The sequence below is a fragment of the Carettochelys insculpta genome, chromosome 26 (assembly GCF_033958435.1).
Source record: "Carettochelys insculpta isolate YL-2023 chromosome 26, ASM3395843v1, whole genome shotgun sequence".
Lineage (NCBI taxonomy): Eukaryota > Metazoa > Chordata > Testudines > Carettochelyidae > Carettochelys > Carettochelys insculpta.
In genome coordinates this window covers 2,401,363-2,418,773 of record NC_134162.1, presented here as the reverse complement: position 1 = coordinate 2,418,773, position 17,411 = coordinate 2,401,363, and the positions used below count along the sequence as shown (strand labels likewise).

Genomic DNA, 17,411 nt, shown 5'->3' with positions numbered 1-17,411 from the left:
ACGGTGGTCTGTGGGGTGCTTAGCAAAATCAGATCCTGATGTTGGTTGAGTTCTCCACATGCTACTGGAATCGAAATCCTAAAAAACAGCTGCTGAGTTCCATCCCAAAGGCAGCTGCATTTCAGCCGCTGGGGAAGAGGTCTCCATGTTACTTGGGATGGGGAGGCTTAGCTGTTAAACGCTCAAAGCGCCTCCTTCAGGAAGGTTCAGTAGGCGAAGTGCAGTTTGAGCTGCCAGCACGGGAGCTAAGGAAAGGAGCTGTGTGTGCAAGCAAGTTTTGACTGCTTATCCCCTATCCTGCTTCTAATCAGGCAATCCCCGAATCCACCTGCTAGCTTTCCAGCATGGCGATGTTCCTGGGTATGCCAGGCTCTGCCGCACAGAACACTCCTGCTGCAGACTCATTTGCCACAACCTTCTGTTGCTGCAGATGCCGCTGCTAGGGTTCCTACTTCAGCATCTGCCCCCCTGCCATGGGCCCAAAGGCTGTCTCCCCGAGGCAGGAGGGATGCTCTCCACAGGACTCCCTGGCACCGTAAGAGCTTCCTGCAGTGAGAGTCGATGCTGGGTCAGCTCTTGCCATTTCCATGGGGAGAGGCGCTGTCGTCCTTAACAGAGAGTGAGCAGCTGGTGCCACAGTGTTGTGAAATGTGGTCCGTGAGGGAGTGGTAGGCAGGAATGCGTGGTCTGGTGTACTGCTGGAATACAGCACAGCAGCCTCGGACAACAGGGCTGCCCTTGGGCCACCTGGCGGCCTCTTGCACCAGTCCTGGCGTGGTTAAAGCACAGTCTAGTCTCAGCAACACCTGGCCTGAAGGAGAGGTGGCTTTAGAAACCCAGCTGGGACAGTTGGGGGTGTGGGCCACGTGCCTCTCAGCAGCAAAGCAGTAGCTTTCTGTAACTGCTCCCTCCTGCCAGGAGGTGGATTTGCCTGGGACAAGAGTGCAGAGTCAGTCTCCATGTTTGGAGGTGGCTGATAGCACAGCTGTTGCTGGAAGTATTCCCCTTGGTTTCCTCACACTTGAAGCCCTGGTGTTGTCTGAATTAGGTTTGCTTTGGCATGTCTGTAGCCTCCGTTGGCATCCCCGTCTCCGTGCGGCTCTTCCCTCGTGCAAGCACCTGCGTCACGTTTCTGCCAGTTTCAAAATGAGGTGATAGTAAGGGTGTCTTGTGCATTCGCTGATGTTTGCCAGGGGCTCCTGGGGGAGGAGAACAGCTGTCCTGATGTGTCTCGCCTTTTCCACAGCTCCTGCTGTGGGTCTGTGGATTCACTGAACCAGACTGTTGCAGTCCTGGATGCACGTGCCAGCCTTGAGCCCTGTTAGCAGGAGCCCATCCAGCTTCTATCACTGACTCTGGTTCAGCTTCCTGCATCTCCAGCTTCCCTCTTGAAGAAGAAGTGCATCATTTCTTCTGTCCTCCTCCTGCTCACAAGGTCCCTCAGCCCTTTCTCTTGTCCAAAAGTTTCCTTTTCCTCTGGCCTCATGCCGCTGCGAGTCACAGCTGTGTCTCCAGGCCTCCCCCCGGGCTGTTGAAAATCCCTGCTCTGTTGTCTTCCCCAGACCAATTCTCTGCATTGTCACCTGATGGTCGGCCACCTCCCACTTCTGGCCACCTTGCGGGTGGGTGTCTCCCACGTGCTCCAAAAGACGAGATCGCATCTCGCTGCAGTCTCAAATTCCACACTCTGTCTTGGGTCCATTTCAGAATCACCAAGAGTTGTGGCCCCGCGAAGACCTGTTCCAGCCCCGCGTGGGTTTTCTGTCTTCTCCTCCCTTGTTTGATTCCTCTTCAGCTCCCTTGGGCCCATCTTTGCTGGTGCAAGGGCCAACCTGTCCGCCCCACTTGGTCTTCCTTCAGCTGTCCCCTGGAGCCTGTCTTGTGTGCAGGACTGGCATAGCTCAGGAGCCATGCTGGCCTTGACCCTCCCTTCTACATCCTGTGGCTACAAGACGCTAATGGCTGCACAGAAGCTGCATTCTGCACTCTTCCCCCATGTGCTCCCTGGGTCTCTGTGCCTGGCCTACCTTCCCTCCAGTGAAGGTAACCTGACACTTGAGGCTGAAACTGGTGATGCCTCTCAAGGTATTGAGTGCCCTCTTGCAAGGGAGCAGTTCAGGGTCTCAGGTGTGTTTTCATGGTGACTTTCTGGCCATCTCCCAGGTCTTGCCTGTAGGAAGCTGGGTTTCCTCTTCCCAGGTGCATTGGGGGTCACCTGCTTGGGGACAGGGAGAAGGTTTTGTGCCTACAACTCCGATCTCAGTATGTCCTGGCTAGATGGACGGCTGAGCTGGGGTTTTTTTGGCATCGGTGCTGGCTGAGCTGTGCCCTGGTGAGTGTAAATGTACTGAGCTGAGGGTGTAACTGCGACAACCTTTGAGACTGCAGGGCCGGGCACCGATAGCGTTTATTGTTCTGCTCAGGGGAATGTTTGCGTTGCCAGGTTCCGCCTTGGCACTCGTGCCCTGGTAGCTATCCAGATCCCCATATCGCTGCTCTCCTGGCATGCTCCGCTCTCTGGTGTCCTCCTGCGCTCTTGAGACTGGATCTAGGTGTGCCCTTTTGGCAGGAGCGTTCTGTGCTCCTTCTGCTGGGATCCTGCCTGGCAGCCAGCAGGAGCTGTGGAAAATGTTCTCTGGAGGCGCATGTCTCTGCAGGGAGGCAGGGCTGCACTGTTTACTCTACTGCTTGCAGTTCTGCTGCTCTTCAAGGCCAACCCAACACATGAATGAGTTTCTTGTCCGCATGGTGCTGCTCGGGTGGGTGATCAGTTGTGTGCCGTGGGAGAAGGGTCTGGCTCTGCTTAAGTTGCAGCCATTCCTGCCCCAGGCTGGGGGTGGTGGGGGAGTCTCCCATCGGCAGCTGATAGAAGAGGCATTGTTAAAAACTCCTGGAGTGTGAAATCTGCGCTGCTGGCTCTCAGGTTCTCACAGGGCTGGATTGTGAAAACTCTCCCGCCTCCACCAAGCCAGAACCCCTGGGCTTGTGGGTAGAGCCCGGCATGGATATAGAATTGGTATCCATAGCTGCAGAAAGGAGCTGGAGAGCGCTGCACCCACTCCTGTGTATGCCTGTGGATGTAAAGCGGGTGTCCGTTGGCTTGCAGGGCTCCGCTTCTGGGGCTCTGGCTCCTGGTGAGCAGCGAAGCCCTGTGAGGTGGAGGGGAACACACATTGTTACTTTCACCCCTGGACTGGAGAGCAAATGAGGACAAGGAAAACGCTGTGCATGGGGATAGGCTCTTATGCAGGGAGGAGCAAAGTTTGCATCAACCCTCCACACCCCACCGCATTCCAAGACACTACCCCCCTCAACCCCAAAACCTGCCCCCTGTCCCCAAGCTTTACCCTCCATCCCCAGGATTAGCCCCTCTCAAAGATGGAGTTGCGGCTCTCTTCAAAGTCTCTGGAGTACATCCCCCGTTAGGCCGGCTCAGCGATCCTTCCAGCTCGGTTCCTAGCCAAGATGCTCCTGAAGTGCTGAGCTGGACTGAAGACAAACTGGAGGAACCTCAGGGCCCTCCATCTCCGTGCCCCTGTTGGGGGAATTCATTGTTCTCCCTGTGTGGATGCACATCTGAGCTGGAGCCTGTCACAGGGGCAGGTCACCTGTCCACGTCCTTTTGAGGCAACAGCCATTGCCTCTCTGCTCAGATGTTGATGGGAATCTGTTAAGGCTCTTTCTCTGTCAAGGACAGCTTCACCTGTGTAGGGCCCCTTTCTGAATAGGGCACCACGCCACCTGTTGTGGTCTCCCAGAAACTAAAATGTCAAATCCCAGCTCAGAGCCAACATTTCCAACTCCACATATAAAAATGCTACAAACACATGAGCAGAGTACACAGCTTCAGCAAATCGCCAGCTTTCAGTAGACACCTCCCTTGGCCCAAGACCTGGTGCAGACCTAGGACGGTGGTTGCAACGTTCTGCCCATTCATCCCAAACCCCAAGAACATCCCAGAGACGCTCGCTGAATTGTATGTGGCAAAGCTCCCCTGGGCGCTTCAGTGTCTGCCCACGTGAGGAGATGAAGGGAGCCACCTGAAAGCCGGGGGGCCCTTTACTGGTTCCACAGCAGGGGTGTGTAACTGGGAGGTGTTCTTCCCCCACACAGCGCGAATCCCTCTGGAGTGCTCCCAGCTGGCAGCAGCGTTGGTTTGGTCTGGGGTGGAGCACAGCCCCTTGTTTCTGACTCGTCTCTTTCTTTGCAGTACGTCTTTGCTGACTTCGGCGGCACCGTCTCTCTCTCCTGGGTTGGAGACAGCACCGGGGTAAGTAGTGCCGGGGTGGCCGGCCAGTGGGGAAGTAGGGCTTTGCCTCCAGGAGCCAGTGCTCACCATGACTCTCGGGCACAAGTGTTCCTGAGTCTTGGATGCTTCCAGTGCTCTATGTGCCCTCCCTGGCAAGGGCCCTGGGCCAACGCACCAGTGGGACCCAGGAGAGCTAAAGCAGCCAGCCAGCTGCAGGGGTACAGATGTGCTAGCAGATGTATAGCATCTTTAGGTGCAGCTCCCAGAATGGGCTGTACCCCTAGAAACCCGGGTACGCCTGTGCCCAGGGCAGCATTGCTTTAGCCGACGGCTTCCAAACCGTTTTGTGACATTAGTGCAAAGGGGTGTGTCGGTCCGCCCGAGAGCCCTTCTGCAGAGCCAGCAGTTGCTGTCATGCCAGGGGCGGTGCTGTGGGCCAGCAGGGCCGGTGGTCGCTGTATCTAGCACTGTCTTGCTCCGGGGGAGCCTATTGAAATAAATAGAGAGAATCCAGAAGCCCACCCGAGCAGAACTGCAGCCCAGGCACACTTCTTCCCTCCAGTGACGGAGCCACCCGCACTAGACATCTGTGGAAGGCACAGGTAATGGCAACACAGGGGACTAGACAGATGAGAATGGGTGCAGCTCTCGGGAATCTCTTGTACAACCTTGATGGGCTGGGGATGCTGTGCCCTTTTGCCCTGGTAAGAAATGGCCAAAGGTCAGCAGGGCTCTTTCCCCCTGAGTCGGGGTGAAGGGTTTGCACCACCCCTTTGCTAGCCTCCGGGATGGGGCAGGGGTAGGTGCTGCTTCCTCCATCATCGGCTGCACTGAGAGCGAGCCTGTGGCCCACCGGTGCTCAATTCATTTCAGTCCCAGCATCGTCAGGAGCCCTGCATGCAAAGTCTGTGCCTTATATTGCATCTGAATGGGAAGCCGAAGCTGTGGTGGGGTTCAGGGGTCCCCAAGCACTGCCCCCCGGCCGCAGGCAGGAGTGACTCTCACTCAGCAGGTAGAACAGGAAGTTTCTTAGGCGACAGAGGCCCAGTTTCTCACAGAAGAGTCAGTGCAGCAATCAGAGACAGTCATTCCAACCCATCCTGGGGAGAGGAGCCCGAGGGGTGCCCCTCTGGGGTGTAGCTTCCCCCTCGCCCGGCTGGCTGCCTTCCAGCTCCCTCTCCCCTCCAGCTTCTCACTGCCGCCCCCAGTTCAAACCCAGCTCGGCTCCTCCCTCCTCTTTGTTCAGGGCAGAGGTGTTACCTGCCAGCCTAGGTTACAGCCCCAGGGTCATCCTTAGCCGCTGGGAGCTGCTCTGCTTGTCACACACACACCCAGCCTGAGTCTCTCACATGCACCCCCCCCACTCCATCACATCCGGCCACTTTCAGATGGGAAAACAGGTGTAAATTTTTAACAGCGCGAGTCATTAGCCATAGGAACAGCAGAGCAGCGCTCACGTGTGCCTCTGTTGCTGACTCTCGTTAAATCCACATGGGGTGCTTGTCCTGAAGAGCAGCTCTGAAGCAGATTATGGGGCTGGCCGAAGGCAGTGGTTCCTGCCGGCCTTAGCATCTCTGGGAGCGGCTGGCCTTTGTGGGGTGGGATGTTGCTGAGCTGTGCCCTTGTGTGACTGGCGCTTGTCAGCGGTGCCCACACCGAGGCAGGGAGCTGCTGCCAGCAGCCCTGCAGGGGCAGCACTGCTTGCTGAGCAGGTGGCCCCGCAGAGTTTGTCTGCAGAGCTATCATGAGGCAGCTCCTGGAATTACCCCTGTACCTCACAGCTTCAGGCAGGGCGGGTCTGTGTGTCTTTACCAGGCAGGGATCTCCACGCGCCTGTGGGCTCCCGCAAGAAAGAACTGCCAAGGCAGCCAAACTTCCTCGCCCTCTTGGGCCAGCCTGCAGCGTCCCCGACAGGCCAGCTCTCGCCAGGGAGCTTGGAAACTCGTGCCTGAGTTTGACCTTCTTTGTCTCCCTGGAATCACTGGCTCCAGTCCTGCCGGTGTTGGCTGAGCTCCTCATCCTCCTGTGTGTGGGGCTGTTGGGTCAGACCCATACGTCCCTAGGTCTTGTCTGGACTGTGGACATCAGAGCTCCCTTGGCCCTTCTCAAGCGGAGGCAGTAGTTTGCCCTAAGGCCTGGCCAGCTCCCCACCGCCCCAGCAGTGTTGCCCGTTATGCTGTGGGCAGTGTGGTGCTTTGCACCCAGAGGTGGCTCCGTGTTGAGAGATGACGATGTGGCACCCCGTCATCTCTTTGCACAGCGTTTGCTGCCTTATCTGCTTTGGGGTTGGCTGTTTCTTGAGAAAGGGGCTTGAGCCAAGAACCTGCCCCTGCATTGGGCAGGAGGCCGGGTGGCTCTCGTAGCAGCACCTGTGATTTGGGGGAACTTCCCCTCTGGACTCACTGCCTGAAGCTTTTTGGCCAGCAAGGCCCTGCTTTGTGGTTAAAGCTGCTCCCTGGGAGATGCCACGGGGGGTGGAGGGCAGGCCTGAGCTCTAGCTGACTGACCCTGAGGTGGGGAGCGGGGCATTTAAGGAGCTGTCAAACCCCTTTCCAGGCTCAGGAAGCGCCCCCCCCGGCGGCAGGGGTGAGTACTGTGGTGCTGAGGGCCCCGCTTGCAGGCTGCCAGTGGGCGGCCCTGAGGGCTCTCCTGTGGCTGACAGGCTGCTTCCCTCCTTGTCCAGGTTATCCTTGTGCTGACCACATTCAAGATCCCGCTGCTGTTAGTGAGTTTCAGCAAGTCCAACCTCTACAGGAGGTGAGGCTCCTGGTGCATTGGCTGCCTTGATCAGCTCAGGGAGCTGGGGAGGCCGTGGGTCCTGCTCCCGGCCCAGTGCTGCAGCGCTCCCTGGCTGGGGAGTCCCTGGGGAGGGGCTGGAAGGAGGCTGGGCTGCTGGCAGGCTCAGGTCGCCTCCCTGGGCTGGGTGGGCAGGGGAGGGGGAAAGGGCAGGGTTCCTAACCTGGTGACAATCACTCCACTGTGTCACGTGAGTGGCAGGTGCCGGGCTGGGCGCTGCCTGGGGTGGGGATGATGACTGTGAGCATGCGTATGTCTTGCTTGGCCCTCTGCTGCGCCTGGGAGTGTGTGAGCCATGCAGAAACCTTGTGCCCAGCCCATGGGGGCCGGCCCACTGCAGGGCGACACGTGGGTTGCCAGGGTGCTGGGCGTTCAGCTGCTGAAAGCACAGCGGCGTGCCCAGCAGGCTCTGCCCATGCCAGGGAGGAGCTAGCCCTCCGTGAGCCTAGCAGGCAGTGCCCAGTCCCCTAATGCCCTTCCCTCTGGGCCGTCGTGCCCTGGGTCCACTGCTGCCCAGACACTCCAGTGAGCTGATGCAAAGGATTGTGGGGCTTGTTGGAGACCAGAGTATCCAGCTGGCATTTCTGCTCGGTCCTGTGTAAACCCATGAGGGGGTGTCAAGCAGGGAGCACCGCCAGGCTACATGGCTCAGGCTGCAGCGCCGGGTGGCTCAGGGCTCCAGCCCCATGCCGCATGCCTTTGACTTCCTGCCCTGGGCCCAGCGAGTCTAACGCTGGTCCTGCTCTCAGCCTGCTCAGCTCGAGAGTCACTAGATCCTGTCTTCCCTCTCAGCGAGGACTATGGAAAGACTTTCACGGACATCACCAAGCTCATTAACCACACCTTCATCCGGACGGAGTTTGGGATGGCCATCGGACCGGAGAACTCGGGGAAGGTAGGGGGCAGCTTGAACTGCTCTGGGGCTGGGGAGGGAGCTGGCCTTCAGGAAGGCTGCATTCCTGTTGCGTAGCAACACACGTCCACTCCCTGGGAGAATTCTGCCCTGTGGCAGTGCTGCCTAGTGTTCGGAGCAGGGTAAGTGGCGCTGCTGCAAACACGCCAGTCACCTGCAGGGACGCAAGTCACGCCACAGCTGCCTGCCTCGGTTTCCCCACCTGCGGCTCCTCGACCGTGCCTCTCTCTGGGGCTTATCCAGAGGCCGTGAAGCACTTAGAGCCCCGTTGCCAGACAGCACACGTGACCGGGGACGAGCGAGCCACGCAGAGCCCATCTATAGTGGAGAAAGTCGGAGGGGTGCGGCCGAGGCTGACTCTGTCGCAGCAAAAACATGTGCATCCTCCCTGACCGGTCGCCCTCCTCCTCCTTGGCTAGGTGATTCTGACGGGGGACGTGTCGGCGCCTGGAGGGAGACGTGGCGGAAAGATCTTCCGTTCGTCTGATTACGCGAAGAACTTTGTCTCGACGGATCTCCCGTTTCAGCCCCAGACTCAGGTCATATACCACCCGCAGGACTCCAACAGCCTGCTGGCCCTCAGCACCGAAGTAAGCAACTGCACTCGCTCTCCTCTCTGCTTTCTGACGTAGCTGCCAGTGTGCTCTGCCACTGGGGACTGTAGCAATGCCTGGTGTGGGGTCCGGTAGCAGCATCCCAGGAGTGGGGGAAGAGCAGATGACAACTGCTGAGTCCTTCCACCTTTAGCTTCCCCCAGGCTCCTAAACTAGTGTCCCTGAGTCCACCATGCGCTGGGGGTTCTGCAGGGAGTGTTACGTGGCCTGGGTATTTAGCAGCCCAAGAGCTGGTGCTGCCTTTTATGGCTCTGATTCTGTTCGGTGCGTGAATGTAACACAACCAGTAATCAACCACCTTGTCTGCCTGCTGAACTTTTCAGAGCGGCCTCTGGGTGTCCAGGAACTTTGGGGAGAAGTGGGAAGAAATCCACAAAGCTGTCTGCCTGGCCAAATGGTGAGTAGCCAGACAGCGAGTGGGTGTGCGCTGCTCTCAGCTCTCCCGCCTGAGAAAAGCAGGAGCTGCTCTGCAGCGTACTTATGGCGCATCTGTCAACTCTCCTGCATTCTTTCTGCCTGTAGATGAAGCCCAACAGCCTGCAGGGCCCAAGCCACTGCGGCTTCACAGGCTCTGATTCAGAGCTTGGTGTCCTGTCGCAGTGAGGGTGGGGAGAGTTCCCTTCCACAGTGCAGTGTCCCGTTCTCACTCTTCTGCCTGGCGCAGCAGGCAGCTCTCTCAGGGTTGGAAAAGCACAGACTCTGGGTTCACTCTGTGCAAGGCTCCTCACACGGAGTGTCTGGAACTCTGCACCCAGCCATGCTCTGCGGGTACGACTTACTCAATCCCCTGGGAAGCAGCACTCAACAGCTTTCTGTTGATGCTGCGACGGTTTAGAAACCATGGGCGTGGGTGCTATGAGTTCGCTAGTTCTCTACCCAGGATAGAATCTGTATGACAAACCAGCCAAACTAAGCCCTTGGTGACCGCCTGGGCAAGGCCAGTGTGTGGTATGGATGACATCTGGTCTCAGTCACAACTCCTGGGATATTCCCCAGAAAGGCCCAGTCACCGTCCTCCTCACTGGTGCATGCGATGTAGCATCCCAGCCTAGGGCTGGGGCGGGAGCAGCTTGAGAGTGTGGGTTCAGCTGCGTCCCCGGGTTGCGTCAAATGCGGGGTGTGTCTGCGCTGCCATCGGGGGGTGACTGCTGCCTGCCCTAAAGCTAGTGCAGCGAAAAGGAGCAGAGGAGACAGATTGGCAGGGACCCCGGCAAGGTGTTCTGGGTGCACTGGTGTGTGTGATGCTGCATCTTCTTGGTGGTTTGAGCAGCGCTAGTTAGATGAAAGCTGGCATGGCTCTGCCTACCCAAGCAGCAGTTACACCTCCAGCTGCAGTGTGGCCGGCCTGACGCAGCTGTTCCTCTGCCTCGCTTATGTCTTTTTAAATCTCCTGTCTGTCTCTAGGGGCCCTGACACCACTGTCTTCTTCACCACATACCTCAATGACTCCTGCAGTAAGTCCTGGCTGGGATGCTGTAGTTGGGATCGGTCCTGCTTTCATTGGGGGGGTTGGACTTGATGACCTACTGAGGTCCCTTCCAACCCTGGGATTCTGTAATCCTGGTTCCAGTGCCAGAGAGTCAGAGCCGCATGGGGTGTGTGAAGCCAGAGACTTGCCAAGCTTTCTCCCTTCAGCTCCAGTTCTGCAAACGCCTCAGTAAATCCTCAGCTGTTCACCACTGAGTCACTTGCCCAAGGAGCTGGTGACAGGCCAGCGAAGGGTCCTGAGCCCAAATGCTGCAGCGGCTGTAATCACTAACTGGTAGCTATTGTAACATGTGGGTCTGAAACCTGTTGCTGTGTGCATCCCCCTCCTGACAGGCACCCTGCACAGTGACTCTGATACCTGGATTTTCAGGTTAAACAACATGTGTAAATTATAGCTGCAGCCTGTTTAAATGTAGCAATCCCACAGGGCAGAATTCTGCAGGTGCTCTCCAGCGATGGTGGAAGGTGAGGTGCCAGAATGCCCCACTGAAATGCTCGGTGCAGAGGGGTTGATCTGCTCTTGACACTTTTCCAAGTATCTAAAAAGTTGTTGCAGAGAGGAGGAAGAAAAATTGTTCTCCTTGGCCTCTGAGGACAGGACAAGGAGCAATGGGCTTAAACTGCAGCAAGGGAGGTTTAGGTTGGACATTAGGAAAAGGTTCCTAACTGTCAGGGTGGTCAAACAGTGGAATAAATTGCCCAGGGAGGTTGTGGAATCTCCATCGCTGGAGATATTTAAGAGCAGGTTAGAGACTCACCTGTCAGGGATGCTCTAGATGGTGCTTGGCCCTGCCAGGAGTGCAGGGGACAGGACGTGATGACTCTCAAGGTTCCTTCCGGTTCTAGGATCTGTGCTGGGGAGTGGAGGAGGGAGAATGGGGCCTCGCAGTGCTCCTGCTACAGGTCCTGAGCGTGTAGTTGGAGAGTTTGGGTGTCAAAATGTGGAGAGATGGATATCAGGGGTTGGGGGGTGGAAAACTTGCTCTTGAGAGGGCTGGAGCTGTGGCAGTGGGATCCCCAAACTGGAGCTGGGGGGGCATATTTTTGCTGGAGTGTAGATGAAGCTGTCCTGTCCCAAGGCTGCGAGCGCACAAGGTGGAGAGGAAGTTATGCTGTGAATTAAAGCTGGGGTTGCCTGAAGTTCCGGGGCCAGCCGCTGGGCAGGCTGAGCTGCTGAGGCCGCTGATAGCAGGATGCAGGTACTGCTGGAGGCTGTCCGCGACAGTCTAGAGCAGCATTTCTCATCCTACAAAATATACTGACTGAACACACACATGCTGGTCTGGAGCGGTAGGGGGTTCAGACTGAAAACTTGCTGTCTGTAATGTTTCAAAGTTGATTTAAAAGAGGTAGGTTTTTTGATGTCTTATTTTTTTGTTCTTGTAAAATAGAAGAGAATATCATGTGAATGAACATCTAATGTCCTTCTGACAGGAGGACAGTTATCAACCCTGTAATTAAGGATACAAGTTAAGTACAAACCCAGAACAAAAAGGCTGGTTAGTGTTGTTCTTTTGTACAAAAAAACCAGAAAGGACAATATTGTTCAAAAAAGGACTGTCTGCCTTAAAGCTTAAAAACAATCCGAATCGCTGTTATGAAAGCATCATAAATAATACACCTACAGTCTAAATACTAGTCAAATACTTGGTTTTTTTGATACACACAATTTCATATTTAATATTTTGGAAGGAAAAATACCACTAGCATTGAATCTTTTTCACGGAACACCTGTTCATCTCACATGGAACACCGCTGTTCCGCAGGACACAGTCTGGGGAACGCTGACGTAGAGCAGGCTTTCCAGCTGCTGCCGGGCAAGGTTCGGCCCCAAGTGGGAGGGCTGGGTGAGCAAGGGCCATAACGAGGCAGCAGCGGACCATAAGGGCAGGGGTGTCGGGTGTCGGCTGCCTCAGGGTTCATCTCTGCTTCCAGTAAATGCGGTGGCTCTGTGAATATGCTGCCTGTGCTGTCTGGCTTGAGCGTGGCAACTCCCTGGGAGCCTGTACCAGGTCACCAGAGAGCTTTCCCATTTGCCATTGCTGTCGACATGGGGTTTGGCCAATTTAACTGCTGTGTTCAACGGGTGGCTTCGTCACACCCAAGCAAGGCACTTCCCCCACTTCACTCCCTCCCATAGACCTGACCTCAGCGTCCCTCCTCTGCTGCAGCTTTACTCATTCTTGTTTCCTTCTCAGAAAGCGACCTGGGCTTTTTGGAGCTAAAGAAAACCAGTGACTTTGGCAAAAGCTTCAAGACTATAGGCAGCAGAATCTACTCGTTTGGCCTGGGAGGCCGCTTCCTCTTTGCTTCGGTGGTGGCGGAGAAGGTAGGAGGTCGGCTTTGCTCCTCTTTCTGGCTCAGTGGATCCTCCTTCGTGTCCACATGGAAAGCCCTGGCCCAGCTCGGACAGGCGCCAGAGTGGGAATGAATGTGATGGTTCCTTGTGCCTTAGACACAAGCAGGGGCATAGATGACTGTGTGGCTGTTGCTCACCCTGTTCTTGTGCCTACGTAGCACCAGGACTGCTCCTGTGCCAGCTTCTCTTCCCCGTCCCTCTTTGCAGTCCACCTGGCCCAGGAGAGTAGGTACTGCTGAGCACTTGGGTTCAATAGCCATTGGGGAGCCGAATAATGGTTGTGCCTGCCTTGCAGGGCAATACGAGGAGGATCCATGTCTCCTCTGACCAAGGAGGGACCTGGAATATGGCTCAGCTTCCCTCTGTGGGTCAGGAGCAGTTCTTCTCCATCCTGGCGGCCAACGAGGACATGGTGTTCATGCACGTGGATGACCCTGGCGGTGAGTGAGAGAGAGGACGCATGCAGGTGGGCTACGCACGCCTGAACCGATCCAAATTTCAGTCCCAGTGTCTCATCAACCGGAGCTGATCGTAGATTTCTCTGCTCGAGAACGACATGGTCTTCTGGATGCAAACGCTCCAAGCCTAGATCTGCGAAGCCAAGCCTAAAGTTCACCTGACTCTCAGCCTGTGTGTTCTAAGGGCAGAAACCCAAAGGACAGTCCAGCCCAGGCTGTAATGCTTGGTAGCCAGGGGCTGCAGCAGTAATCCCTCCATGGAGGTAGCCTGCTTGCAGTGCCCCAGAGCTATAGAAGACAGGCTGAAAGTTTTGCACATTGCATGTCATTGCTGCATGTGGTTTTCACACTTCCCCACACCGAATGGTGTAAGTCGCTGCAGTTTAGGTCCACACTCTAAGTTTGTTCTCCTAGCAGCATTAGCCCCTTGTCACTTACTGCGTGTGAAAACCCTGCCCTTCAGCTCTTACGCTCTTCAGTCCAGCCCATCAGTCTCCTCTGTTTCCGGTGCCCTTGCTTGTAAGGGAACGACGAGTGCCCTGAAGTGTAAATTCCCCAGTGCAACCTTGGAGCAAGACCAGAGCAGTCCAGAGCTCACCAGTCAGTTTCCAGAGTTGCTGGTGCACTCAGCATTTTTGCTGGCAGCTCGGCTGGCCTTGTGCATAGGGATACAAGGGCCCAGCTGGCATTAACTCTGCCTTTGTGAGCCTCCTGCGCTCACGGAGCGTGCTGAGCAGCATGGCTTTGTCTCAGCGGCTTTTCCCGCAAGTAACTGACCTTTACAATCTCAACCCTGTCTGCAGTGTTTTGCCAGGGAGTGTTCTTTAAGCCTTCAGGAACTGCTGGGAGTCTCGGCAGAGCTTCCTGAAGGCCCTGCTCCTTCTCAGACCTGTCCCTTTGGGGGTCTTCCTGTCTAGCGTCAAGACCGCACTCCCTGCCCATCTAGTGCCCATTCCCCAGTCCTGGAGAGCTGTACATCAGACTGGTGCAGGCCTGGCAAGGGGGTGCCCACCCTGCTGCTCTTCCTGTGTCACAGCTGTGTGTGTCGCATGATGTTGCCTATGAGATACATGGAAAAACGTTCTCCACCCAAATCCCACCCCAGCAGACACCTCAAAAGCACCAGGTTCCCAGAGCAGCAGATGAGCCCAAGCTTCTGGTTTCTAGGTTGTATGGTTTGAGTTCCTGACCCCAGGAATTACACTGAGCGTAATCCTCACGTCTGCACCGCTCTCTGGCTCAGCCGTGCCAGGAAACCCGTCCTGGCCCACGAGCAGAGGCGTAACGTTTCAGTTGCGCTGGTTTTGGTCTGGGGTCGGTACTGGGCTTCAGCTGGAGGGAGACCTCTGCTCAGCCGACCCTGTTACCAGACCGCTGCCAGGTTTATCCTCAAAGAGCCGCCGTCCCCATTGTCTGAGTGAGGGATCTAAGCCAGCGTGACGAAGGGCTTACACATAACCTGTGATGAAGCTCAGAGTCCCTCTGGCTGCTCACTGCTGGGCCTTGTTTCTTGCAAAGTCAGGCAGGAAAGTGCTGTCTCCGGGACCAGCTGTACAGAGAAGCCAAGAATTTGGCATCTGGCGGTAACCCGCCGTGTGAGCGCTGAAGCACACGGGCCATCTTTGCTTCTCCTCGGGGGATTCCTGCTTCCCTCTGCCCCTGCCGACACGGCACGATGCTGCATCAGCATTGGCAGCGCAAGGCTGTGGTGTGACTGGCATGTGGAGGCTTGAGTGCGGGTGTGCGAGGAACTTCCCGAGGCTGGAAATGGCTTTCGCAACTGTTCTGCAGGCCTCTCCCTTCGCCCAGCTGCGCTGCTCCTGCAGAGCTGTTACTCCTGTCTGCCTTGCAGATACTGGGTGCGGCACAATCTACACCTCGGATGATCGAGGCCTTATCTACTCCAAGTCTCTGGAGCGGCATCTCTACACCGGCACGGGGAGTGAAACTGACTTCACCAATGTGACCTCGCTGCGGGGGGTTTACATCACCAGTGTTCTCTCGGAAGGCGAGTGCCCCCCCTCCATTTGAGCAAAGCCGCCTCGCACCCCAGCCTGGCTAACATGGCAGTCAGGGCAGAACCTTTCCCTGTTCCGGGCGTGTGTTGGGCCTCAGGGCCGCTTCAAGGCCTGCTGTGCGTGTCGGCTGTCCTTCGCCAGCTCCTGTTTGAGTGCAGGCCTGGCTCGTGTGCAGCAGACAGCGCTCATGCGAATAGCCCCACTGAAGTCAGCGGGTCCAGTCCTGGGTCCATTGACGCGGGGGGGGGCCTGCCCCAGGAGTAAAGGAGGGGCTGGCTGGAGGGCAGAACAGCTTTCCCTTGGTGCCTTTCTCTGCTCACCTGTGCGTCTCCTACCGGCTGGAAATGGTCAGCGCACGGGGCTTTATGGCAGAGCCTGAGCTGACTTCCAACACATGGGGCAGATCCCTGAGGGCGGGGCCGAGACAGGGACCAGGACGTTCCTCGCTGCCGTTGGTTGTCGGCAGAGCCCCACAGTGATTCTGTGCTGCTCAGCCATCTGCAGCCCTGTGTAGTTATCCTTGAGGGCAGGTGGGTACGTGGGCATGTAGCCAGCCAAAATGAGCACTGTGGGGTGTCGCTCGGAGGAAGCAGCCCTTGCTGGCTGCTCTGCATTTGCAGCTGGAGTGGCACGGCGATGGACAGAAGGCCAGTAGTCCATGGGGACTGGACGCTGCCATGTAAGCCCAGGCCTGGGGTCGGGAGGGAGCCTGGCTGGCTTAGTAGAAATTAAAAGCTGGAGAGACACATGTGCCACGTATGTCTTCAAGGCTGGGTCTTCACATCTGCTGTCTCCAGGGCAGCTGGGTGGTAGAACTTGGAGGGCTCTCTCATGGGCCGGCTCTGAACCAAGCCCAGGGGTTTGGCCAGTCTTGAAGCCCTGGCTTAGAGTAGACTTGGTGCTGGGGAGCAGCTGCCCTGGGGGAAAGCAGCACAGCACCAGCATGTGGGACAGCTGGCAGGTGGAAATCAAGTTGTCCCTGCTGCAGCCAGGCTGTTTGCCCCACAGGGTGGGATGTTGGCGGGATGGACTGGGCAGCCCGTCCTACCGTGTTGCGATCTTCAGAGGGAGGGCTGAGCTGAGCAGAGTACAAACCCCCCCAGGGTTTCACACCGCGTCTTTCTCCTCCCGGCAGACCATTCCATCCAGTCGATGATCACCTTCGATCAGGGCGGCAAGTGGCAGCCGCTCAGGACGCCTGTCGATGCCAAGTGCAACTCCACCGCGGAGAGCAGGGCCGAGGTTCGTCTCTGTCGGACGCAGTGTTCTCCCGAGTCTTGGGCAGCCAGGGTCGGGGGGTGGGGCGCACAGGCGGGGCAGGTTGGCCCTGCAGTAATTGTTACGTACGCCCTCCTTCATTCACGACCGCCGCATCTCCCGAGCGTGAGTCCCCCCAGCCGCGCGGCATCAGGCCTGCGAGTGGCCATCGTTCACATTATTTGTGAGGGGAGGTGCTGAACAAAGCTAAACGGTGAGGGGTGCTGAGGCTCGACGGCACGTGAGTGCTGGCTGCCTCTCCGGCCTGGCTGCCCCGTGACCAGCACACCGTGGAAGTGACAGAGGTGAGTAGAGGCCCCGTGTGCCTTGCTCGACATGGGATGGGTGGTGTGCTCCAGTGTCTGACCGTAACGCACCTGCGTTAGGCGAGAGGCCCTGGGGAGAGGGGAGCTAACCCACGCTGGGCTTTGAGACACTGGTGGGAACGTGTCAGCAGACTTCCCACCCCATGTGGCGTCCTGTCTCCTAACCTGGATTCTCTGGTTTCTCTCTACAGTGCAGGCTGTACATCGATGGGCTGTACGGCAGCTCCCTGAACCAGAACGTGCCCATGCTGCCCCTCTCCGAGCCCAACGCCGTCGGACTGGTCATCGCGCATGGTGCGAGCCCCCTGCTGCTGCCACTGGGGGCGGGGGGCATGAGCGAGGCCTTCCGGGGGCAGGAGCCAGCTGCTGGACCTCGGGGCAGCAAGCGGCAGGTTGAATCCCTTTGGGGCCCGGTAATGCGCCTGTCCGCCAGGACCTGCTGTAATCATGTGGTGCTGGGCTCTGTGTTGCAGGCAGCATGGGGGATGTCAGCTTCATGGTGACCCCCGACGTTTACCTTTCGGATGACGGGGGCTACACCTGGGCCCGGGTGCTGGAGGGACCCCATCACTACGCCATCCTGGACTCTGGGGGCATCCTCGTCGCCATCAAGCACAGCTCGGAGCCCATCAATGTGCTTAAGTATGCCAGAGCGCCACTCGTTAAAGCAGGCAGGGTGGGGCGGGGCTCTGCTCCCTGCGTCCAGCAGGCTCCGGCTGGCTGGAACAGAGCTCTGTCCATATGGATTGGTGAGTGGGAGGGAATCCGGGCTGCTGTCACTCTGGGGGTTTCGCCTCCCTTGTTCTGCGGCTGTTCCAAGGCTGCTCCTTGAGAGCTGGGCTGTTGGAGACGTCTCCTTCCCTTTCCTTTAGGCAGGTACCGTGCTGTGGTCCTGGGTCTCCTGCCCGTCTGTGCCAGCCAAGCTGCACGGCT

At 57.3% G+C, this 17,411-nt stretch overlaps 1 protein-coding gene across 1 annotated transcript in view; it reads left to right on the top strand.

Moving 5' to 3' along the window:
• SORT1 (sortilin 1) overlaps positions 1 to 17,411 on the top strand; it is a 38,711-nt gene that overhangs the window by 12,892 nt on the left and 8,408 nt on the right. The window contains exons 2-13 of the mRNA XM_074977610.1: positions 4,211 to 4,270; positions 6,933 to 7,006; positions 7,838 to 7,940; positions 8,378 to 8,548; positions 8,896 to 8,969; positions 9,977 to 10,026; positions 12,259 to 12,389; positions 12,715 to 12,859; positions 14,730 to 14,885; positions 16,031 to 16,137; positions 16,670 to 16,772; positions 16,952 to 17,120. Coding sequence (XP_074833711.1) covers positions 4,211 to 4,270; positions 6,933 to 7,006; positions 7,838 to 7,940; positions 8,378 to 8,548; positions 8,896 to 8,969; positions 9,977 to 10,026; positions 12,259 to 12,389; positions 12,715 to 12,859; positions 14,730 to 14,885; positions 16,031 to 16,137; positions 16,670 to 16,772; positions 16,952 to 17,120 — 1,343 coding nt within the window. The remainder of the gene's footprint in view (positions 1 to 4,210; positions 4,271 to 6,932; positions 7,007 to 7,837; positions 7,941 to 8,377; positions 8,549 to 8,895; positions 8,970 to 9,976; positions 10,027 to 12,258; positions 12,390 to 12,714; positions 12,860 to 14,729; positions 14,886 to 16,030; positions 16,138 to 16,669; positions 16,773 to 16,951; positions 17,121 to 17,411) is intronic.